General features: G+C 40.6%; 1 protein-coding gene and 1 pseudogene across 1 annotated transcript; one reads left to right on the top strand and one right to left on the bottom strand.

The window, feature by feature from the left end:
- Window positions 1-14: 14 nt before the first annotated feature.
- LOC147434270 (uncharacterized) lies at window positions 15-24,957 on the bottom strand. Its single transcript, XM_086490823.1, has 12 exons — window positions 24,620-24,957; window positions 24,218-24,317; window positions 23,841-24,114; window positions 5,537-5,649; window positions 5,421-5,459; window positions 5,249-5,296; window positions 5,014-5,064; window positions 2,285-2,344; window positions 1,999-2,092; window positions 1,640-1,857; window positions 901-1,005; window positions 15-794 (listed from the first exon to the last, which is right to left on the bottom strand). The coding sequence occupies exons 4-12, from the start codon at window positions 5,547-5,549 to the stop codon at window positions 184-186; spliced, it is 1,239 nt and encodes a 412-aa protein (XP_086346949.1). The 5' UTR covers window positions 5,550-5,649; window positions 23,841-24,114; window positions 24,218-24,317; window positions 24,620-24,957; the 3' UTR covers window positions 15-183.
- On the top strand, window positions 5,659-23,846 carry LOC147434271 (iron-sulfur assembly protein IscA, chloroplastic pseudogene; annotated as a pseudogene).

Raw genomic sequence — 24,957 nt, 5'->3', positions numbered from 1 at the left:
GCTTGCAATACTGATTTGTATGCCCCAATTGTTTCATAGGTTCCATGCTTAGTCTACAAAACATTGGAGTTTGATGAAATCCAACTAGACACACATATTCTAAGACCCACCATTGGAGGCTACACATCCACATTCTAACACCAATCTGCGACTAAGTAACAAAATCAATCATCAAACCTGAACCTAAGTAAAATATCCAACACCTTTCATCAGGAGGGGATTTATGCACAACATTTTGCGAGCCTTTCCAGCTCTTTCTCCTTTTATAATTACCTTGTGGTGATCCCGAGAGAAGATGATGTTGGTGTACTCCCAACCTTCGTGGATGACTCGAGCATCGTACAACTCGCAACGCTCCTTGAAGCTCGTATCAGTGATGGATACAGCACCTGCCAGCGTACCCTCCGTCTTCGCAAACACCCACCCTTTGGTGAATGATAGCAACTTGTCTCTCACTTCCCTCACCCGCTGAAGGTTGTGTTCATAATTTGATGATGTCCAGCCCTTCCCAATTTCAAGTCGTTTTGACCTTGGATTCACTCTTGATAGCATTTGCCTTGGAATTGCACCAGCCAACTTCACTCTCCCCTTTGTCATAACATTGACACATTCCAAACGGACTGTTTCACTCAACAAAAACCCACAGCGTGAGCTTGATAAAAACTCTGTAACCACATCATGAAGTGAAGACGCCTCATCAACAATCCGCAGCAATAATGAGGTATCAACAACAACCAACTCAGCCTCTGGTATGTAAAAGTTTTCTCCATCCATGAAGACCATTACTGGAAAATCTACACAAATGAAACAGCAATTGAGATTATCCCAAATATGTTGCAAATTTTTAAAAGAGCAAGCAAATTACTTACTGCAAGCATAAAAAATAGACAAAAAATACACCTGCCCCCAACTTGTCAAGCATTTGTACACCATCATCGAAGTCATGGGGCCTATAGAAGTCATTATCTGTTTCGAATATGATCTCACCGAAAACGCATGGATCTCCTGCATCCATGAAGGCCATGCGTAGAAGATTCCAAAATCATACAAGGTATTGTATACCTTTTCCAATTCATTGTCAACTTTACAATCTTTTAAAGGGTACACAAATTATAGACAAGCAGCATCAAAATACCTGCCCCAAATTGAGGCTTTGCACCTTTTTGAAATTCATAGGTAATGCAACAATCACTATCCTTGTAGAATATGATCTTAGTTGAAGCGCCCTTACTTAAAGCACTATAACAACAGTTTAGTCCAAGACTAGTTTCGTATAGGTCTGCACATTAACAGAGTATGGGATATGTGTCATACTTCACATCACAATAATTCCTGCCATCTACATTGAGAAATGAGCCTTACACTGCATACAAAGACAACTCATCAAATAGACCCACACTCGCAAGACATTCATGACTCCACCAAAGAAACAAGTCCATCATAGTGAATAAGTCATTGCTACACACTAAAACATTGTGCACCAAAATAACCCACAAGAAAGTATTTCAAAGCCCTCACGTAAGCATCTTGTGTTGTACAAAACATCGAGCTACGATGGCAAAATACAAGCTTTATTGAAAATATGTTGCGCTTCAATATTTACAAGCCTGGCAGGTATTACAATAATATAACTAGGTACCTGCCCCCAACTCATCTTGGATATGATCTAGGTCTTTCATCTCCTGTGGACTCTTCTTGGAAGAAACATCAACTTTCTTGTGTTGACATATAGGCCCTTGTTTCATTGCACAATAGCTGTCATACAAAGTGAAACCATCTGAATAATCAAACATATAATGGAGCTCCTCCAATGTTTTAATCATATTTTCATTCCGCAACTGGATAAAGACAGGATCCCTGCAGATCAGATTGTAAGTTAGTACACCCAAGCAAATCATCCACAAAAAAGCTTAACAAATATGTTGAACCGCCTTGCAGATTAGCATGCCAATGAAGGAACAGTTACAAGCAAAGGAGGTGAATAAATAAAAACCCCACCTCGCATCATACAACTTTCCTTCAAAAAAAATCTTTTTTCCCCCACTGGTATTTTTGAATGTATTTTCTTTGAAGTTGACTGTATTTTCTTCAGCTGCACAATCAAAAGCTTCCACAAAGGTGTAAGCTCCTAGTACAGAAAATCACTTCACACATTCAAACTAACCAAATAAAAGCAATATCTACACACCCTAGAAGTTGGAAAAATCAAAGCTCAAGTACATATTGTTCCATGATGGAAGCAAACACATCAAAAGCGGCATAATATGAGGGAGCTCGAACACACCTAGAGCACTTTGTTTGAAAGCTACATATGGAGGAGATTCCGATTTCATGACCAAGCGCCCTACAAGGCAGAAAAATGCTTATTAAATTTTTGTAGACAGAAGACAACCTTTTGTAGGAAAATGCCATTACTCTCATAGAGAGAAAAAAACTCTCTCAAACACCGATCACAACCTTCCATAGACAGGAGAATCTCTAGGTGTGGCAATAGCAATAGAGCTTACAAACAAGTACTGAACATGGAAACCAAGATGAGGCCTTCCAAACAAAGCATTGGCAAAGGTGGTCAAGAAAGAGTTCAAATTGATGCACTAATATTACACTCAACAATGTAGCCAAAACCGAGCTTCAATATGCTTTTTCCAACATTGTAACCATACAGTAGGTTGCCAGTGAACACAAATTGAACACGAATAATCCATCACTCGCATTCTACTAGGTGCTTGAGCAGGGTAAGTCTCGCACCAATGATCGGCCAATTTGTATTATATGAAATGAATTGAACACAACAATCCATCACTCGCATTCTACTAGGTGCTTGACCAAGGTGAAGTCTTTCTACATGTAAGGACAGGCCCTCGCCTATGATCAATCGATTAGTATGGTTCCAACCATCTCTTTGTAACAACCTTCCTTTTGATTTAGGCAAATATAGATTATCGGTAGATGATCTGCCTTCCACGCAGAAGATATTCCCCTTCTCCACAATTGATGCAGGCGGGGCAAGGGAGGTTACGGGTCGTGGCTACAAGACAACCAGAGGCAATAGTTGGTAGTGACTTTTCTTACAGTTTAGATTGCTCAGTTGGTTAAAGCAGAGGGCTGAAAATCCTTGGGTCAATGGTTTATATCCACTCCTAAACAGTAACAGTCAAAAATTATTAGATCCACAATTATGTACTTGATACAACTTTACAACTAGAACCACAGCCTATAAAACCTCTTTTAGCTAGAGCCACAGCTCTACCAGTCCAATCTTTAACACCAACCCTGAGCAAATAGTGTAGCCGTCTTGCTCTGGATGGGTATACAAATTGTGGTGGACAAGGATAGGTTTTTAGGTAATAATTTCCTTTCAAATCTCCTTTGATGTACACGGTTAGAAATGTAAGCGTCACATAAGGGCATTCTCCTCATTTCATCATAACCAGAAAATCGGGGCCTTTCACAAACTTTCCGTACTCCGAAAAACAAAGAATGAGACTAGTTTTCATTCCAACGTGAGCTTCTATGCCTGCACCTGTACTCTGCCTTTACCCAAGGATATTGTCTTTCCTTCCTAAGCCCTTGTGTGCTTCCTCTCCACTCACAGTTTTGATCTAAGCACTTATTCTTACTATCTACTAAGTATCTTGTCTAAGGGAGAAGGCCTTTCTCCTTGCAATGGCACTGTAACAATGGCAAAACATAAGGATTTTCCCCAATTATAAAGCAATTTCTAAGGTAGGATACCACTAGCTAATAGGGATTTTTTTTTTACTTATAATATTGTCTGAAATTTGGAGGAGGTTTGCAATTGAGATCCTTCTAACAATTTTACTAATATGCTTCTTCCTAGCTCTTAGCTCTATTGTGTTGACTTGGTAACCAAAGTTGTCGAAGGAGCATAGGTATCGAAAGCATTAAGGCTAAAAGGCTTAGTAAGGCTACAGAATTAGAAACATGAAGGCAATAACAGAAAAACCCATGTTGAATTGGAAAAAGCAATATAGAATTTGTTCATCTTGGTGAGAAGAAAGTACGAACATGAAACCTTATCATTACCTATCATATACCTTCATGAGTTAAGAGATATAATTTGAGCTTACAAATTGAGAGATGGGAAAGAGTATAGCCATGATAACAGTGCAGGACATTGACAAGCAAAACAATTTTAGAAAAGCTAAAATGACTATTAAAAAAAGGAAAAAAAACAAGCAAACAAAATTTAAAATAATAATAATAACCAGTATTACTATTATTATTAACTAATAACGCACAAAAACATGCACATACATGCATACATATACAAGCACTCAATACCTTTCAAACAGAAATTTTCTTGACACATTAATTGAAAGCAACCACTAAAAACTAGTCAAAGAGTATCTAAAAAGGCCATGTAAACATTACTTGTAGACTGGATTGTCCACAACACAGCACCAGTTTCCTTACAACAGGATACTAGTTACTAAGTGCCAATTCGATACCGGTTCTTAAGCCACTCTTTTAATTCTTACCCCACCTTGTGCGTACCCCTCGCATTCCACATTGAGAAAGTTTAGAAAGAAGCATAAGATATTCCAAATCTATAAGAATTTTGGTGTTCAGTATTCCCATAAGCAATCTTTGACTCAGTCTCCAGATTGGCAATCAAACAAACAGCTAGCAGTAACATTATCATCTGCTGGAGTGGAGAATGGTGCTTTTCCACAAGCAAAAATTTAAAAAAATGGATTCAAAAGAAATTCAAGTTAGACCTATGCCAACTCTAAGGATATATTGTGATAACATTTCATGTATTTACCCCAAACAGTCACAGAAAACAAAGCATGTGGACCTTAAATGGGGAAGGAGAGCTGGAGGATACAAGACAAATAAACACGATGTTGTACAACCTTGGGACAATTAAGGATCACAAGTTGAATTGCAGCGTTTAAGGTTCTCATATTTTGCCTCTTTGTGTCATAATAATCCCTTGGGTAAATTCAATATACCTCCCTTTATGGAAAGAAGAAAATGGAACCTTACCTGTAGAACAACACCGCATCTTCGACAAACATTGTAAGGCATGATTGCATCCTGAACAAGTCAGAAGCCATTCATGAAACTACAAGCAAAAGAGCTCGCTCTCTCTCTCTCTCTCTCTCTCTCTCTCTCTCTCTCTCTCTCTCTCTCTCTCTCTCTCTCTCTCTCTCTCTCTCTCTCTCTCTCTCTCTACGTATATATGCACTCACAACTTAATTACAAAATACAGCAATGATACCTGGAAAACAACACCGCACACTGAGGATGCGCTGCAAGGCGTGCTCATCTGCATGGAAGAAACCGAAAAATCTTAATGGTCTAGCAAATTAATGAATTCCGTCAGGACTCTCTCTCTCTCTCTCTCTCTCTCTCTCTCTCTCTCTCTCACACACACACACACACAGTAATACCAGTGGTGCAAGCCCGCATTCCAGGAACGAGATGTACGCCTGCATATACACAAAACGGGAAGCCATGAGCAGACCTAACACAGAGTTCGCATGCAAGAGTAGTAATGTCAGCTTACCATGCACCGCCATCGCCTTCGAAACCCTCCGTTTCCTGTAGATGTTCGACTAAATCTGCTGTAGATCGGGCTCACGACCTTTTATCCAGAGAGCAATAGGGTACTAAGAAATTCTTGTGTAATCACATATAGAGCAAGATTAGAATGGTTATTTAGGGAAGTTTACACTTAACTAGAGGTGGGCAGCAAGGGGGGGAGAGAGAAGAAACATGTGAGCTTAAAGTAAATGCGTATGTGTTTGTGTGTACCTTCTACGACCCATGCATGTAAAATGAGCCCACAATTTCTTATAGAAACCCATAGAAGGTGCAAGTCAAAAACCTCTATTCAAGGGCAATATCTCTCTCTCTATCACTCTGAAACTACATACTACCACCTCATTTTTTCACACACATCTCTCTCTCCCTCCCTCACTTTTTATACGTAGAGCACTTTACTTACCATAATGAGGATTTTTTATCACCTGCACAAACCATCTCAATAACCCATAACAATCCATTTCTTTAAGGTTAAATTCCCTTGAACCATGAGAATAGTTCCTTTGATGTAACCATTCTTGCATAACATTAAATCTAGAAGCATATACTCTTACGAACAAGCATTCACGAAGTAAACATATATGACATGGAATCCATGAAGCGAATGCACGGTACATGTCAAAAACAAGCATTCACGAAGCATACGCACATGGCATGCAATCCACGAAGTGAATGCACCGGACATGTCACGAACAAGCATTCACGAAGCATACGCTCATGACATGCAATCACATAAACGTACGTACTTGACAAACATGCAAGCAATGAACATATAACTCTACGAAGCATATTGAAGAGACTTTTTTCCCTTCGAAATGCTACCGTTTCCAAATATCCCTTATTCCAAAAGCATCCCGAAGAGGTTTTTCCTGTTCGAAATGCTTATTTGATTTAGTTAGAACATAGCCACTTATCACTTTGTTTTCTGGACAAGATTAACTCGAACAGCTCAGACACGGGTTATCTTCTGAACTCACATAAGTCTCAAGCGTAACAAGGTCCCACCCGAAACTTCGTCATGAAGCAATCCTTTAACTCCATATGAGGAGTTTTCCGAAGTCTCTACTTTATCATAACTCTTACTTTTAAGAAGACAAGGCTAGATTACAAGAGTCCAAGCACTACCCTCGCCAAGTAAACCTCATGCACACTTTTCATGAAAGCCCTTAGCGTGCTTCCAAGCAAGGTCTAGAACAGGTTTTTAGTGGTGGAGAATTCTATCTACGATCCAAAGAAAAGCTTCCTTAATAGGTTAATGAGAAGCTTCACTCATACTTCAAAGGAAGTCTCACTAGCGTACTCTTACCAATCCGCGAAGAGAGGTCTCAATAAGAAAAGTCCGTTAACATGCTTCTAAAGAAGAACTTCGTCTAAAACTTCCCCAAAAGCCTTTTATAAGCTTCCAAGAAGATCTTTAATGAAACTTTAATCAAGGATTTCCACTACCACCTATATCAATCAATCAAGGTTCAAAGGAATTCTTCATCGAACTTCATAGCTTTAACTAGGGTAGAGGGCCCAGTTGTGGTACGGCCCCCAAAGGAAGGACAAATAAAACCATAATATAATACACTTGATGACCAAAAGAAGCACAAAAAAGAATAGCCAAAACGGCTAGTTGATTTGAAATAACGTCATCTCATTGGCAAGTGTGTGGGCTCAAGCCTCCGTGGTCACATATTACCTCTTTTGGTCTTTGTTGCTGTTCTTATTCATGCCGATTTTTTATACACGTGATTCTGAAAATGGTGCCCCAACCATTGGCTCTCAAACCCAACCAGCCCCAAATTAATTCTCCTGAAAGCCTGTGAGAAGGCGATTAAAATGAGCAGCTAAGCCCAAGAAGTCGAGCTCGGAGGAAAGAGACTGAAGCTCCCCAAGTTACCCGTCCCCCTACTGGCTCCTCTACCCTAAAGCTTGAATGAAAAGACCACCACATGCTTCAACGAAGGCTTACACACACATGCTTCCACGAAGGTTTCCACACGCACACATGCTTCCGCGAAGCTTTCGCACACACACATGTTTCCACGAAGCATCCACTCACACAAAAGCTTCCACAAAACTTCCACACACACACAAACTTCCACGAAAGTTTCCACACACACACACGCTTCCGCGAAGCTTCCACACGCGCACAAGCTTCCACGAAGCTTCCACACATGCACAAGATTCCACGAAGGTTTCCAACCACAAGAGACAAATACACATACACCTCGGGGACAAGTTTCAAGAGTAACCTTTACCCTATCTTCAAGGAATCCCATAATGCTCTTTACTTATCTCAAGCCTTACGCACATCCAAGTTCCAAAGTTCCAAGAAGAACAACCTCTCAAGAACTTTCAACAAAAGAAGATACCTTAATCAATCTCTAACACATCTAACACAAGCTTCAAGAAGGGAATGCAAACCACCTTTTTATTCAAAGCTCTCACACATGTTCAAGATTCCTATTTGAAAGGTCTAAAGCCAAGACATGACTCCCTTTCAAGCTCACATAACAACTTAACTTTTCCATTAGAACATTACACCATTTCCCATTACCCTTTCCTTTACTATGACTACCCTTCAAAGCCACAACATTAACCACCTTGATCCATACACCATAGCAATGCCACCCTTACCTTAGCTAGGATTACTTTCAAGCCACACACACAACAACAACCATTCCATAGAATCCATCACCATGGCCATGCCATCCTTACCTTAGCCACACACACCCACAACAACAACCTTTCCAATGAACCCTACACCATGACCATGCCATCCTTACCTTAACCACACGTATATAACAACAACCTTTCCCTTGAATCCAACACGAAGGCCATGCCACACACATAACAACAACCTTTCCAATCAACCCTACACCATGACCATCCCATACAACACAAAGGCGCACGCAGAGAAGGGGGGTTTGCTCACGGAACCGTGCGAGGGAGGGAGAGAGAGAGAGAGAGAGAGATTCGTGCTAAATCGGTCGCCAAAGAGAGAGAGAGAGAGAGAGAGAGCACACGTGTTCTATGTTTACAGAGATCTCGAGGGGTTCAAACTCAATATGAAGAGGCACAAAGTGAACGCACGTCTTGTAGGAGTCGATGGCGTGCTCTTTAAAAGGGTTGACATGTGTTGCACTTTGTATGGAGCATCGGTATGCATGCAAAGCATATGATGGAGAGGATCAACAAAATTGATTAATGGTTTCATTTAACTGCTCACAAAGACCATTGGACTGAGGATGATATGGGGACTCAAAATGTTGTTCAATGCCAGACTCTTACAAACAACTTTCATTACTTCTTATTTGAAATTTGTGCCTTGGTCTAACAATATTGAACACGGGCATCCATGTCGACGAATCACATCTTGGAGCAAAAAATGGGCTATCTGTGTAGCTGTGACATCAGGCACAGCACGTGTTTCACACCACACTTGGTTAGAAATTCAACGATCAAACCGTTCCCTTTTGTTGATTGTGGAAATGGACCTATCACATCCCATGAAACCAGCTCAAAGGGGTAGGAGACCTTGATAAGTTCTAATAATCTTTTGTGGTGGTTGACAAGTTGGGTCCTTGCATTGTGTACAATTTTTTAGAACTTCATGAAATGTGTGTCACATATGAAGCTAGAAAAAACTTTGTCTGAGAAAAGATAAACATCTATGGAATCCGAGATGTCCATATAAGGGATGATAATGAAAATGACGCACCACGTCATGTTGTAAGGCTTCTGGAACTAATGGTCGCAGTGGTTCATGATTGCCAGCAAAGTAAACCACATTATCTTTTACTATATACTTCCATATCACCAGATTATCCCTTGCTTCACGACTTTTTTGTAATATTGTCATGATCTTTGGATCTATGTTCTGAAGATGTGCCATTTTCTCCTAGTTTATCGGGAAATGGTTATCCTGAGTCAGATATACCTTGGCATACGTTTGGGACAAGAAATTAGCCATTGTGTTTTCTTTGCTTGGAACATATTTGAGTGTGAATTCATAATCCTGCAATGCCAGAATCCAGTGTAATAGTCTTCATGGAGGGTGTTGTTTCTTCATGAGAGCTGTGAAAAGGTTGATGGTCGGTCTCAATGGTAACTTTGGAACCATGTACATAGGGATGTGATTTTTGAACTGCCCATACAATGGCTAAGAGCTCTTTTTTTGTTGTAGAATAGTTATTTTCACTCTTTGTCAGACTACGGCTAATGAAGCAAATCGGACACCATTGTTCCTATTGGTCTTGCTGAAGTAAAACTACCCCCAAACCAGTGTTAGATGCATCTATCTAAAGAAGAAAAGGTGTGGAAAAATGAGGGTGTCATAATGTAGTGTCTTTTTTAACTTATTCCTACATCTTCGAAAATGCCTCCTGCTATTGTACTTCCCAAGTAAATTTTGCTTTCTTATGTAATAGAACATGTAAGGGTTGCGATATAGTGGCTAAATGCTCAACAAACTTGTATGAAAAGTTAAGAAGTCCCAAGAAACTCTACAATTGTTTGACATTCGATGGCTATGGAAAATCGTCTATCACTAGGATCTTAGTAGCGTCAATGTTGATGACATCTTTGGAAATAATGAAACCCAAAAATTTTAGTTTAGTCTTAGCCCACTTACATTTTTTTGGTTGTATCTCTAGGTTGTATTTGGTAAGCCTCCGCAAGACTTCAACATGTTCTTCCCATGACTTTGTGTGGATCAAAATGTCATCTAAGTATACAATAAGAACTTTGAGATCAATCAAGTTGATGAAGATGACATTTGCCAATCTTTGAAATGTGCTAGGTGCAGCAGAGAGAACAAAGGTCATCATGACGAACTCATAGAGACCCTTGCTGGTGCGGAATGATGTTTTAGGTCTATCCTTTGGTGTTATTGGAATCTGCCAATACCCTTGGTAGTGCGATACTCTGACCCCGGCGCCCTTACCCCTGAACCTCAGATACTCTTGCCACTCGCACTCTTGCGTGCGGTCTCCATATCTAATCGAGCTTTGCCACCGCTACGAGTGGCTCACGTGGGCCATGACAGGCTACGTGACATTACCCCCCCCTTAATAAAAGTTTTCATCCGCGAAAATAATCTGGGGAAAAATTTTGGTCAGTGCCCCTTGAGTGCTTTTTGACAACTCTATAGGTGTATTAGACCACCGATCTTGGCTCTATCATATCTTAAGTCTTGCCTATGTAGAGACTCAAGAGATGACATTGCCTTACTCGAAGGTTACATTGTACATCTCTTTTGATATGTCTTTGCACAATCTTGTGCAAAGACATATCTTTTCTATTGCAACTCCTCCTTTCAGCTCTACGGCCACAGAAGAGATAAGTGACACAACATACACCAACATAAAGGGCTATGCCCAACAATTGAATGTTTCACATCGTTACACCCATATGCACAAGCATATCAAATATCGTTTCTAACCATCAAGCTATAGATGGTCCAATATATTTATACTTAGAAAAGTATACAATTTTTTGAAGATTTTTCTCCAAAGTTCTTATCATCTTTATCTATATCTCATACTATATCTGCGGGCAGGCCATATAGCATAAAGAGAATTTTTATAAAGATTTTTGCACCACTATGGGTGGGTGAAATTACATCCACATAGGATCACAACTCTCAAGTTTGAACTCCTATTTGCCTTTGCCAAACACAGCTCTCCAAGTGTTGCTCGTTTGGACTCACGTGACTCTCCCTTTCCCTTCAGGGAAGGTCTTTATACTCAAGAAAATTTGATTAAAAGCGAACTACGCACTATTTTCATAGGTGCAAGATTGAACTATGCCAAACAACGTATGTTAGTCTCTTGTGTTCTTCCAAGAAACTTCGATACATCTTGTAACAAAGATGCACGACATAGTGTCTACACACTAATATATGTAGTGACTACATGTAAGTGGTTTCACATTTTTACAAAGTGCTTAATTGTTGCATAACCCTTCATAAGTGGCTACACACTTATGCACCATTCAGATGGATTTCACCATCATAAACAATGAACTACCCACCACGAATCATTGTAAGCCTACGTACAATGATCTAGCTTACCATGAAGTCATAATAGAGAAATTATTTTCAAAGAATTGATGATAATCACATTAACAATTATGTGTGAATTAGCATGCCCATACCACATCATTCATCCAAAATGAATGCCCCCATTACAGTACTTGGTGATGATCATAGCGTAGGAAATTCCTACCATTCCTATTTGGTATTGCTATGAAGCAAACTTTGCAAATGTCGTTTTTTTTACTGCCTCCTCATTATAGTGGCAAAAACTACCTACCTACCATTGGTGGCAATTTCTACACATCTATAACCGATGACAAGCAAATCTACAAGAACTTGTGTGAAAACTTCATAGCCATATCTCATACCAAAATCATAATCACTACGAATTAAATGTAAGGGCCTTACAAGTTGAACTTCATCACTTATCAAAAGAAGATAGAAGGAATCATCAAACTACGAATGAACTAATTAAATCACCATTATCAGTGATGTGTAACTTTTAAGTTACTATCCTCCCCGAAAAAGATTCAATATCATCAAACAAAGTTGGTCCCTAAATTGTGAGTAACTACATACTCATGGATTGAGATTGAGTAATTCATCTTAATTTAGAGTAATTGCATACTCAAGGATATACATCCCATTAGTAACTATGTACTACTTTGTGAGTAACTCCTTACCCACACTGGTATATTTCCCCCGAGCTGGAATACCACATAAATCCATCTATAATAAAAAGTGACCACAAACATTGACCCCTTCATCATACATTGCAGCACAAATTTTTACATTGCAGCACATATTTTTGGATATCCATATCATAAAGGTCAAGTATCAAACTAGTGTATAGGTCTCGTGGAGTCTCGGCCAACCTAACTACACTAACAGTGACTTCATACATAAAATGTGGGCCCCAAAGTCACCACCTTCATACTTTAACTCCGTAAAGTACATGGTCTTCATCTATGGAGAGCTATGACACTTTCCTATGATGGATTTATCACCCCAAAATGGTTGTGCACCATTTTAGTGTGAAGAGCTTGCTCTTGGGTACCATGGTTTCACCCCAAGCTCGTCTACCAGTTAAAATCTACGGTTTAACAATAGATTTGTCTACCTATGAACTCTCCAATTCAGCCCCAGACTTTGAGTTTACTTCTCAATCTAGTTAAGTTGTAAACTCACCAGACACATTAGAATATCCCACTAAGCTCTTCGGCTTAGCATCCATCCTAACACAACTATGGTTTGTTAACTATGTTGGATCCAATAACCAAACCATGTTTGTCTAGAGTGAGATAGCACTCACTACAACCATGTAGAAACCTTATTAAATACTGGTAATGCTCCACTCATTCCCCAGTGTCATCCAACTCATAGGTTCTACACGTCGTGAACTTTTAATAGCCTATCAAGCAATTTACATTGCTTGTTGATAAAAACAATTCCATACTTGCACGACACATAGTAGCAATCAAATTTGCGCTCCCAATTAAGCACCACTATTGGACATGGACAAGACTACGCTTCCCTAAATGCTATAGGGCGTCCCCCAAGCATGAAACCATCCAACAACCTGCTAATCTAGGTTTAGATTATTCGTAACCAAACCACTTTGTTAGCACTCGTATAAAACCATGGTTATGCTACCCAGAGCTTCTCCGAACTCTGTATTTGGGTTTTATCCCAAGTAAAGGCCACTAAGTAATTCTCAAAGTTTACTATTCTTTGCACACTTCATCACTGCGGAGGAAGCGCGCATACCAATCAAAGAGTCAACCTCCATGCACAAGCCTTGGTGTCCATTCCACCAAGCCTACGATCAATTTCCTGATAATTTAGTGTCCCACTCCACTAAATTAGCACCAAAATAATCGTTGTGACAGGTAAGTAGACTCATTCCCCTGCTTGAAAGGTCACCACAAACTCTCAAGCAGTAAGATGACTACGCATGACAAACTAAAATGAAGAGAAAGAAATTTCTACTAAATGTAAGAACTGTTTTCCTTGATAAATTTTAGCACGGTCTTCCACTAAACTACTAGAAGACCATGAAGGGTTCCGTGAGCACTCCCTCTCAGGATCAAACCCATCTGTATTCACCTTTGATCTCTTTGAATCGGTTATAAATCTACAATCATTATCTAGACCTCATTGAACTTTGCCGATCAGTATTCCTTCTAGATGAGCCATCTAAATAGGCACTTCGATCCCATAGTCTAAGTAAACACACTCAGATTTTACTTTTGCAAGTCAAATTGTATGACTTTCATAGCCAGTTAGAGACTACACTTAATTAAATGTTTAACCTAAATACTCACTCCATTGAGATTGACATTCATAATCTTCCCTATTTCATGGGTAGAAATAAAAACTTTATCTAAAACCGAGCCGTTTTACAATAATAAATAGGTGTGGTAAGTGCTTTGACCAGCTAGAGCCTGAGTAACTACGTACTCACGTATAGTTAAACTTTAATATGAATTTTGGTTCTACATTATCAGTAACCATTGATCAAATATCTCTCCGGATATACAAGTTCTAGGGTTATTATAATTTGTGGAATCATGAATTTTAACTACACAAACTTCTTGAACTACGCAAGAAGTCATCTGTCTCTACAGACAATTTTAGCTCTATGACCAAGATGGTAAATACCGAGTCTACGCTCAATTTAAAAAATTAGCATCATATAAAATATGAATATACACAAAGAAGTGTCTATATGGCCAATTATTTTCAAATTAGATTTGGACTCTTCAAGCCAAGTGATTTGCTATCATCGGATGGGTTATCCTATGATCACTCCGGACCAACACCTAGTCACTCTAGACTAGTCCCAAGTAGTGACATCATATTGTTAATATGAACAAAATTGTATTGTCCTTACAGACAAAGTTCGGCCCATCTCTCTACAACAATTCTCAAATGATAGCCACGCTGAGGAGAAGCAATTTCTGGCATGACTATGCTTGCAGAATACAAAATGGTAAATTGACCACAACTTTAATATTAAAACTTTTAAAGGTAGATACGACGACATTGTTTGCATCCTTATGGACCAACACTCTCATATCACTACGGACAATACGTAACTTGTTTAGACACAAGTTATAACCATGGCAAGTCTACGCTTTCAAAAGATTCCGACTATAAAATCTAGCGAGACTACTCTCCCAGAGAAGACACTAGGCATTCTTCACAAGACTACTACGTTATCACCAATATATCTACATGGAAATATGATCGTCATGAGCATAAGGTTGAGAGGCTCTGTTGCTTAGCCAAACAAATCCCTACGTACTCAATAATTGTGCACGAGAGAGAACAACTACACGTGTAAACTTGCAATGTGTGGAAGTTGTCTCCAATGTACATGTGCAACAAAGCTAACTGATGCGACTCAATGAGACTTAGAACTACGTTAAAGCCATACGAATCTATACCAGCACTAGCATGATTCTGCATGAAGCTACTAAATGTGACAAAAATTCTATGAATGTTCACAATAATCGCCCATATGGCACATCACAATGTATGTTGTGAGGACAAGGGTCCTCGGACGTATGTCTGGCCATGTGTGCAGGGGTTTCTCTATATTTAGCTGGGCCAAGGGCATATATAGAGAGTGGTTGGGTGGTTAATCCATGGCTTATTTACCTCTCCTCTCACATTGGTATCAGAGCATGGTCGATTCTCTCTCTCTCTCTCTCTCTCTCTAGCGTGACCACAAGCTTTGCTTTTTGTTATTTTAGTGCATCTTCTTTAAAAGAAAAGCTTTGTTTTTAGCCAATCAACAAGACAGCCGCGAATCTCTCTCTCTTGAGAAGAAGAGCATGGCCATCTTTCTCTTGTGCTCTACATGGTAGAGCCAGTTCTCTCTCTCCCTTTCATGGCGCAAGGCGTACTGTTCTCTCTCTCCCTCTTATTGGTGCACGAAGGCTACCCTCTCCCTCTCTCGTATTGAATCAACAGTCCATCGTATACTCTCTCACTTTCTGTGGCCCGACAGTGCTTGGTGCACTCTGTCTCTCTCTCTCCTTGCGTTCAGTCGGCCAGCGTGCAGGGTTTAAAACCTTTTCTTTGAAAGCTTAAAGCTAAGCCTTAAATAAAAGGCTTCTTTAAGTCTTGTTCTCGCACGAACTTGAAGGGAGGCAATTGAAGTGCTTATCGAGGCTATTGAAGTGCTTATCGATCTCTCGTCTCAAAGTAGCACTCTCTTTGAAGCAAGGCTTCACGAGACAACTGGTTGCAAGCAAGATCATGGCTCTCTTTTTCACCTGACCAGTGAGGGCAAGGCTCTCTTGTTGTGGCTCCATGGCGGACACAAATTCTCTCTCCTTCGACTTCAAAGAACATGTTCCCAAATAGGCCATGGGTTTAGGGTTTAGGGTTAAGGGTTTAGGGTTTAGGTTTTAGGGTCTAGGGTCTTTAGGGTCTCGGGTCTCTCAGGTCTCTCGTTTGGGGTTTGGGGTTTGGGGTTTAGGTTAGGGGTTAGGATTTAGGGGGTTTGGGGTTTGGGGTTTGGGGTTCGGTGGTTTGGTGTTTCAGTGTTCGGGTTTCAAGGTTCGGGGTTACAGGGTTTCGATTTCGATTTCGATTTCGGTTTCGGGGTTCGGGGTTCGGGGTTCGAGGTTGGGTTTTGGGGTTTTAGGGTTTAGTGTGTTTAGGGTTTAGGTTTTAGGTTTTTAGGGTTTTAGGGCTTAGGCTTAGGCTTTAGGGTTTGGGGTTCAGGGTTCAAGGTTTAAGGGGTTAGGGGTTGGGGTTTAAGTTTTAGGGGTTTAGGGTTTGAAGTTTGGGTTTTTGGGGTTAGGGTTCAGGAAGCATGGAAACACCTCATCGCAAAGTTTTGAGAACACTACTTCCAAAAATGGCAAAGTTTATATTAAGGCCTATGAAGGGGTCTATCAAAGCTTTTCTCAATACCTATTGAAGGGGGCTACTTGTGAAAAGATTTTCTCAATACCTATTTTCGGGAAAAACTCCCACTCATCTAAGCTTCAAAAGCCTACACACAATTCTAGCATTATGGGGCCAACCTAATTTCAAGTGTATTTTAGAAAGCCGTGTGTAAGCCTTGAATGCATTAACTTCTAGAACTTGCATACATGCATACTCAATATTTGTATGATCTACATACGTCTTATAATTTCACACACATAATCTTCAATGTTTTACACATAAAAACGCTCAGCTATGTAATGAATACCAAGCTTAGCTTCAAGGCAAGGTTTCAAAATGTCGCCCAGAAACTCAGGGTGTTTACACACTAGGCGTGCGCCCGCCATTATACCAAAAATCAACCACATAGGATTTGGGCGTTGCAATGGTTACACACTGGCATAATAGAGGGAGTTTTTAATCCCAGTTGGCATCCACATGTGCACCACATTACAAGGACTTTTGGATGGCCTCATGAGGGTGCCCAAAAATGGCTTTTCATTTGGCAACCAATCAATCCTATCCAACCTTTTACAACTTTACTTTTTCACAATAATGGCTCTGTCCACCTTTTGGCGGTGTGTAACCTCCTACGCCCAAAGTCCCACCCACCATATGAACGTGGTCACCATTTTTTGGCCAACCACTTTTTTCCTTTAGTAGGTGGTGTTTAAACTCCCTTAGCTTATTGAAGTTTCTAAAGAAGCGGGGACCCCTTAATCAAGTTGGCAAAATTAAAGGTTATTAATAGTACTAGTTGGTGTAACCCATCGACTATCGACTGGTCTCGCCAACTCTTACACCTACCTTCGACAGGTGGAGGGTGGCTCTCTCTCTCTCTCTCTCTTTTTGGGGGGGATCTCTCTTTCTTTCTCTCTCTCTCTCTCTCTCTCTCTCTCTCTCTCTCTCTCCTACTTTTCTCTCCAAATGGATTGAATCCATCACGTGACAAGGATTCAATTAGTCTCATTAAGTATATAGATAGTTTATAGCATGAGTGCATAAAAATACCACTTTGTAGACTTGTTTTTCTTTTTGTGGCTTTTTGTTTAAGCTACACAATTGGGTCCTTCCATCTCAGTCTCCTATTCACATCATATGTGTCTCTTATTTATTTTGGGTGCCTCACATTTAATTAATTGAAGGCAATGTCATGTCTTGGTAATGTCCATAGTGTACACCTTATTTATTTGAAAACTAAATTGTCCAAGGGTTTCTATTTTTGAAGGTCTCGCTTCCCACCAAAGGGTTTTACAACAGTTTTGAATCCATCACCAAGATTAAGATTTTCAAATCCATCACCAAGATAAAGATTTTCAGTACATATTGTCCATACATTATCATGGTTGGGTATATTATTATCATTATTGGGTATACTATTTTATTTTCTTCAAAATTTAAGCCTTATATTTTAAATTATTAACACCCCTACCACTCTCTAAAAGGTAGAAGCTAGAATTTATGCTCTCTCTAGTGTTATATTCTCTCTCTCCTGTGTGAATAGTTGAGCCATAGCCTAGCTAAACACATAGCGCACTATGTCTCCACAACTATCGTACCCCCTTGCTTAGCTTCCCTCTCTCCATATTTCTCCTACTAGCCCATCCCTTCTCCCTCTCTATTTTACGCACACACAACAACCTCACCCACTCCTCATACTCGCCCAAAGGGCCTTCCCTTCTCCCTCTCTCTTGGGCAACCTCATGCTCACCCTCTTCTACTCGACCTCTTCCTTACCACACTGCACCCCCTTGCGTGTGTACACACGGAAAGAAAGACGAGAGAGAGAGAGAGAGAGAGAGAGAGAGAGAGAGAGTCCAAAACTGATTAGGCCAAAAATGATAGAGCCACGTGGGTGATAAGAGGCAACCCCTCACTTTCAAAATTTTAGATTAGGAAGAAAGGAATCTTTTAAATTAAAGACCAAATTTTATGGTTTGGGGTGCCTATTTCTCTATCAAGTGAGCTTCTCATCTTTGATAGTAGCAAAAGCCTTTAATATCTATACTATAGATGAAAGGGGAGGGGATTCCGGCTCCCCCTGCCACGCGTCAAAAGCAGCTTACTCCGGTAGTGGCCTTTGCAGTCACAGGCCGGACAACGAGAGAGAGAGAGAGAGAGAGAGAGAGAGAGGCTGCGCTCAGTGTCGGTGACCTCGGAGAGAGAGAGAGAGAGAGAGAGAGAGAGAGAGAGAGAGAGCTCAATGCCGGCGGCCTCGGACACCAAGAATCTCACGAAGGCAAGGGACCCAGACACCCAGTCGTTTGAGAGAGAGAGAGAGAGAGAGAGAGAGAGAGAGAGAGAGAGGAACTTATATTGCCATCAAACACTATCTCCAGCCTTGACGCCTTCAGCATTTGTGAGCGGCAATGGAGTCCTTGAGGTCTTTCGTCGCTTTGCCCAATACGTCCTCTCACCGCCTTCGTGCTTCTTTCTCCGGTCAATTCCGCCCTCTGCGCATATGCGCAAGCACAGGGACCGAACAAAGTGTCAAACCAGCCATTAATTTGTCCAGTAAGGCTCTCAGTCATCTGAACAAGATGAGTACAGATCTCAATCAAGACCTTTGCCTCAGAGTAGGAGTTCGACAAGGAGGTTGCTCTGGTATGTCATACACTATGGATTTTGAACAGCGGTCAAACATACGATCAGATGACTCTGTCATTGACTCTGTCATTGACTCTGAAGGGTTTACCATGGTTTGCGATCCGAAGAGCTTGCTTTATCTGTATGGGATGCAACTAGATTACAGTGACTCCCTTATAATTGGTGGTGGCTTCTCTTTCAGTAACCTGAATGCGACGTCAACATGTGGCTGTGGAAAGTCGTTTGTTGCATGAAGTTTATTTGAGAACTTTCTAAGTAGCCATCTTTGTGTATTTTAAGTTCTTCTATGTTTTAGCAATTGTACACTTCCGACCCATTAAACCTTCTTTGTATAAAAGATCTTCAGAAACAAGGTTTCCAGCTGGGGTTCTGTAATGCAAATTTAATTGTAGACTTGCTCTAGGCCCTTTGGGGCAATCTGTATTGGTGAAAAAAGGGAAGCCTTATATGATTCTTGATGAAGACTTTCCTCTTCAAAAAGAGAGAGAGAGAGAGAGAGAGAGAGAGAGAGAGAGAGGGCTTTGGCTCATTTATTTTCAAGGCTCAATTTTTCGGTGCCTGATGAGAGAGAGAGAGAGAGAGAGAGAGAGAGAGAGAGAGAGAGAGAGAGAGAGAGAGAGATCAGAGTGAGCTCAACTGCATGCAAGAGTAGTAGCAGTTACCTCTAGCCTCCAGGAGAGAGAGAGAGAGAGAGAGAGAGAGAGAGAGGGTTTCCATTGAAACATAGCTGTTGTTTATCATCCTGCCTGCCCCCAACTCTTGCTCACACACACACACACAGCTAATTTCAGGGAGAGCTCAAAACGGGAAGATGTTGGATGGCTTGGCATTAACTAGGGGAGGAGTCCAAGGGAGGGTTCCCAACAACCATCCCCTGGTCACGTGTGGTACGTTGGTTGATCCGGCCAAGCTAGCCTCAACTAATAGGCAACACAGAGCTGTGATCGAGAGAGAGGGGGAGAGAGGCTGTCTACGTGTACTTGCGCCATTGACTCAGTGTGATTCTTGCGTTTTGTTCAAGGTGCGTTGCAGGATTAGGCCCTAAGACGACATTTGTTAGCGTCACCTATACTTTAGGGTTTTCTGTGCCTGGTGTATGGATGATTGCACTTCTCCTGCGAGCTTAAGCTGAAAGGGGGAGGGACGAAATGATTCCTGATGTTTGGATGAGTAGTTAGAAGGTAGGCAAGGTAGTGTCGATGAGGACTGCGTTTCATCTGGGGGTGGCTTCATCCTAGCCACCCGTACATGAGAGATTCACTCAAGTAGGGACCTCGAATGAAAAAATAGAGGCTAAACAGAGTGCTGAGAGGCTAGATTATCTCTCTGTAGTGTTGATCTTAATATATTTCTTCAGTTTTCCCTCTTCCTTTTGTAGGTTTATGAGCATGGGCTGCTCACAGGACTGATGTGGTGTGCAACAGATAATTACGTCAATTGCATCTCTTTTTGAGATTGTTGGAGCCAATCATGCGGAGACATTTGGTGGGGAAAAATGGTATCGCCCATACAATAAGTGAAAAAGACATTTGGTGCGATTGGAAATTGCAGCACCTGGTCCCAACTTCAACGAAGAGGATTTAAATACATCGCAATTATCTTCTTGATGATGTGGACCGTTTGCTCTCTGAGTCTATTGGCTGTAGATAAATAGGGGATGAAAGTTTCGCGTGATTTTCAGAGCGTTTTGAATCAATTATCAGCGTTTCTGTTATTTGCTTGCGCTGATCTGGCACGATTGTCGCTTTGAACAAGTGTGTTCAAGAATTGGCAATTGTAGTTGTTGGCGTGTCTTGGCACTGCCTTGGTTGACATGTATGCCGAATGTGGTGCACTTCATAAAGCACAAAAAGTGTTGGAGGAGCTTCTTGACCGGGATATCGTTATCTCTTGGAATGCACTGATTGCGGGATATGCCCAACATGGGGAGGCCCAAGAAGCTCTGAGCTGTTTTTGGCAGATGCCAAGCGAGGGTGTCTCTTGAGATGCAAAGAGAGAGAGAGAGAGAGAGAGAGAGAGAGAGAGAGAGAGAGAGAGAGAGTTTTCCATTGCGTGAGAGAGGACACCGCCACAACATCCCTCTGATTTCACCCACCTCGCTCCTCGAGACCTGCCGCCACAATTAGTGATCTCTCTCTATGAGTATCTCCTACTCTCTGGTCTCCTCGACAGGCTCTCCCTATGTTTGCGCAGCTTCACAAAAAATAGTCCAAGGCATCTCTGATCTTGGTATCTCATAACTTTGGCCAGTGATCCAAAACCCTCTTTGAATAGGCAGTGGAAGCAAGGGGAATAGGGGCCATGCCACCGCCGAAGGCGACGCCATTTTACTAGTGTAGATAAAGTTTGTGATTTTCCTCCAATATCTCTCTCTACTTTTTCCACACTTTGTCCTTTTCCTCCTTTTTCTTTCCTATCTCTATCTTTTATAAATGGGTCTCAATACCTTTCCCATTCCTAGGGTCCTTTTTGAATACCCTTCAATTTTCCTTTAGTTTCAACACCACTCCCTAATTAATAAAATAGAAATTTTGGCTCCCATTGGGTCCTTCCCATATGTGTATTTGAATAATACTTCAAAAATCACTCATGGAATGCTCTCATGTGTACCTGTCTCTAAATGCCAAGTAAGCAAACATCTAGTTAATGCACCAAAAAATTCAAAATTCTTTCATAAATATTATGAAAATAAACATTAATCCATTAGCAATACTTTGATAAAATCTTTGGCATTTGGTCCAACCCTCTAATATAATCTTACGTCCTCTCCTATTCACTATTCATGTCATGTTACTCCTATGTAATCCCCAAATTTGATCGAAGACTAAGGTTTTGAGCTTAGTCTTATGTAGGCCCGAGGGACTTACTTAAAGATTGTACCAATGCTTTTGATTGTTATAGAGAGAAATTGAACTCAAGACCCAACACGATTTAACCACTAGCTCTACCAACTAGGCACCACGCTTTTTACGTTTATTGTTGGCAACTTGGCTTGAATTTTTACATAAGCTTTTTGTTGTCTCTTTCCTTTTTGACATTAAACCCCTTTCTCTCTCTTCTCTCTCTACCTTTTCCACCTTCCAAGTCCTTAACTCCCTTTCAAGACCCTTCGATTTTCTAATCCAACCATTGAAATAAAGACAATTTACTACTTAGGTGTCCTATTTAATTGACCTTTCAATTTTCTTGACCAGCCATTGCAGTAAAGACACAGCTTACTACTTAGGTGTCCTATTTAATTGATCCTTCAATTTTCTTGACCAACCATTGAAATAAAGACACAGCTTACTACTTAGATGTCCTATTTAATTGACACTTCATCTCGATGTGCTATTCACACCTTCGACTGGGTGTGCTTTATTTGTAAAAGCTGCCAGCCTGTTAAAAATTTGGCCGTAGATTAAAGTAAAGGCTCTAAATATTTACTGTATCTTCTCTCATTGTGCTTACATCCTCTCTCTCTCTCTCTCTCTCTCTCTCTTACCCCCTACGCCTTCTTTCTGTCCTCACTTGCCTATGTTGCTCGCACTCCCCTCTAGCTCAAGGGTACATAAGTGAAAACATCTATTGTGGAATAATACACACAAAATGTGTGTGTGTCACTATGTGTGTGTGTGTGTGTGTGAGAGAGAGAGAGAGAGAGAGAGAGAGAGAGAGAGAGAGAGAGAATGTGCGTATATAGAAAATTAAGAAGAGAGAGAGAGAGAGAGATGTGACATTATGGTGCTAGCTTGAGAGATGTGACACTATGGTGTTAGCTTGAGAGATAGAAAAAGATAAGATGTCAAATGTAGCAATTGTAGATGCGTGAAGACATAAAATAATGTGAGAAATTTTTTGAATAACAACCCTTCCATATATTTAATTTGATAATACCCTTGAAAAGACCTTATTTAAACTAAAAGAGGAGAAATTACAACACAACAAAGCTTATTTAAATGATGAGAGCCCATACTTGTTTTCCAAATCTCAATGGCAAGTGTCACCAAGCAAGCAAAATTGAAAAACAAAAGAACTTGAGAGAGAGATTGTTTCATTTATGAGAAAAATAATGTTGTGAGCTTGGAGAGAGAGAGTACACGGGCAGAGGAGTAGTGCAAGAGAGTTTTTACACACCTTAACAATAGGTTAACTAGTTTAAAATTTAAGATGGCCTACCATTTATAAAAAGCAATAACATACAATTCAACCAAGCAAGCACCAACAGGGTATGTGTGTGTGCAAGCATGTGAATGTATGCACATGCACATGATATGCAACATATACATGTATGCGTGTGTGATGCACATGTATGCATGTTTTTAGAGTACATGGAACTAGCTAGGTGGTCTAGAGGGAGCTGGCCTTCTGCTTACCTGCTTGAGAGAAACATGAGGGTATGTGTGTGTGCAAGCATGTGAATGTATGCACATGCACATGGTATGCAACATATACATGTATGCGTGTGTGATGCACATGTATGCATGTTTTTAGAGTACATACTTAGAATTCATTGAGGAAAAACCCTATTCTCAGGTCTTATGCGTTCTTTCACATATAGCTACATTCATGGCAACCAATAGTTACTTGACTTGTATAATGGTTTTTTCTTGTTCAGCGTGCAAGCGCAGCCTAACCTTAGGCCTACATGCTCCCATAAATCATGCATGCATCAATCTAAAATGATTGATTACATCTACCTTACTCGTACATTGGAAAAGACATATTTTGTGCTTGTAAGTTGTCTCTCCATGTTTCTTCCCATCTAGGGCATTGAAAGCTAATTGAGATCCTTCGTTGATCTGCACAAGCTTCACAACAAAGCCCTTCACACATGTTTTTGCAGAACATTGATGATTGATCTTTCACAACATACCTTATCCGGAAGGGAAATGCCTCACGTTGTTGTGGATCTAAGCCACCTTTTGAATGAGAATATGAAAAAGGGCCATCTTTTTACTGATGATAATTGTTCTCCGGGTGCTCTTCAAAAAAATGAAATGAAATCCATAAACAAATCTGCGCTTAGTTACCTTTAAACAACTACGACAAGAGCAGCACATTTCCATGCTAAAATTGAATACTTACCTTTTTATGAGCCTTTGCTTGTTGAATAGCTTGTCCAAAAACAAAATGCTATTGAATTTCACCAAGTGGCTTTCTGTTTCTCTCGGGATACATTGGACATCTAAAACAAAAGACAACATTGGAGGTCCAAAGTCATACGACAAATTGATTATTGCTAAAGATAGATTACAAACATAGAATGTATCTGAATTATATAGATGTTGATAGAGATAGATTGATAGATAGATAGATAGATTTTATTAGCGTCGTCGGAGGCCGAATACGGCGTATGGGACCAAAATCCTGTTACATAGTTTGTTGTGCGATAATAATCGTCTCACGATATGCAAGCACTTTTGTGAAGAATGTTGTTATGCAAAGACCTTGTGCATGTTATGAGATGAAGGAGTTGATGGTGCATACCTTGGTGAAGGGGTGTGGGAAGCAAACTTGAAGGTGGTCGAATGCAAAGAAATCAAGAAGGGTGTGATGCTTGGTTCCTTGGGTGCCCATGGAGCATAGTGTGCATAGACGAAGAGACTCCTCACCCTTTCCCCAATGTCTCGTCTTACTTTGGAGAGGATGAAAACTAAGGCACATCCTCGCCAATGTGTAAATGGCTGATATGGGAATGGGTTCAAGCATGTATGGGTGGGCACGAGAGCCTCTCCCATAGAAGAACATTGCTTTATAACATGGAGCAATGTGAGTAGTGTAGTATGCAAAGCGAGACCCTCCATGTGTTTCCCATTTGGTGAAAC

This window comes from Adiantum capillus-veneris, chromosome 19 (assembly GCF_014529385.1).
Source record: "Adiantum capillus-veneris isolate H3 chromosome 19, ASM1452938v2, whole genome shotgun sequence".
Classification (NCBI taxonomy): domain Eukaryota; kingdom Viridiplantae; phylum Streptophyta; class Polypodiopsida; order Polypodiales; family Pteridaceae; genus Adiantum; species Adiantum capillus-veneris.
The sequence above is the reverse complement of the archived record's forward strand: the minus strand, read 5'-3'. Positions and strand labels throughout refer to the sequence as shown.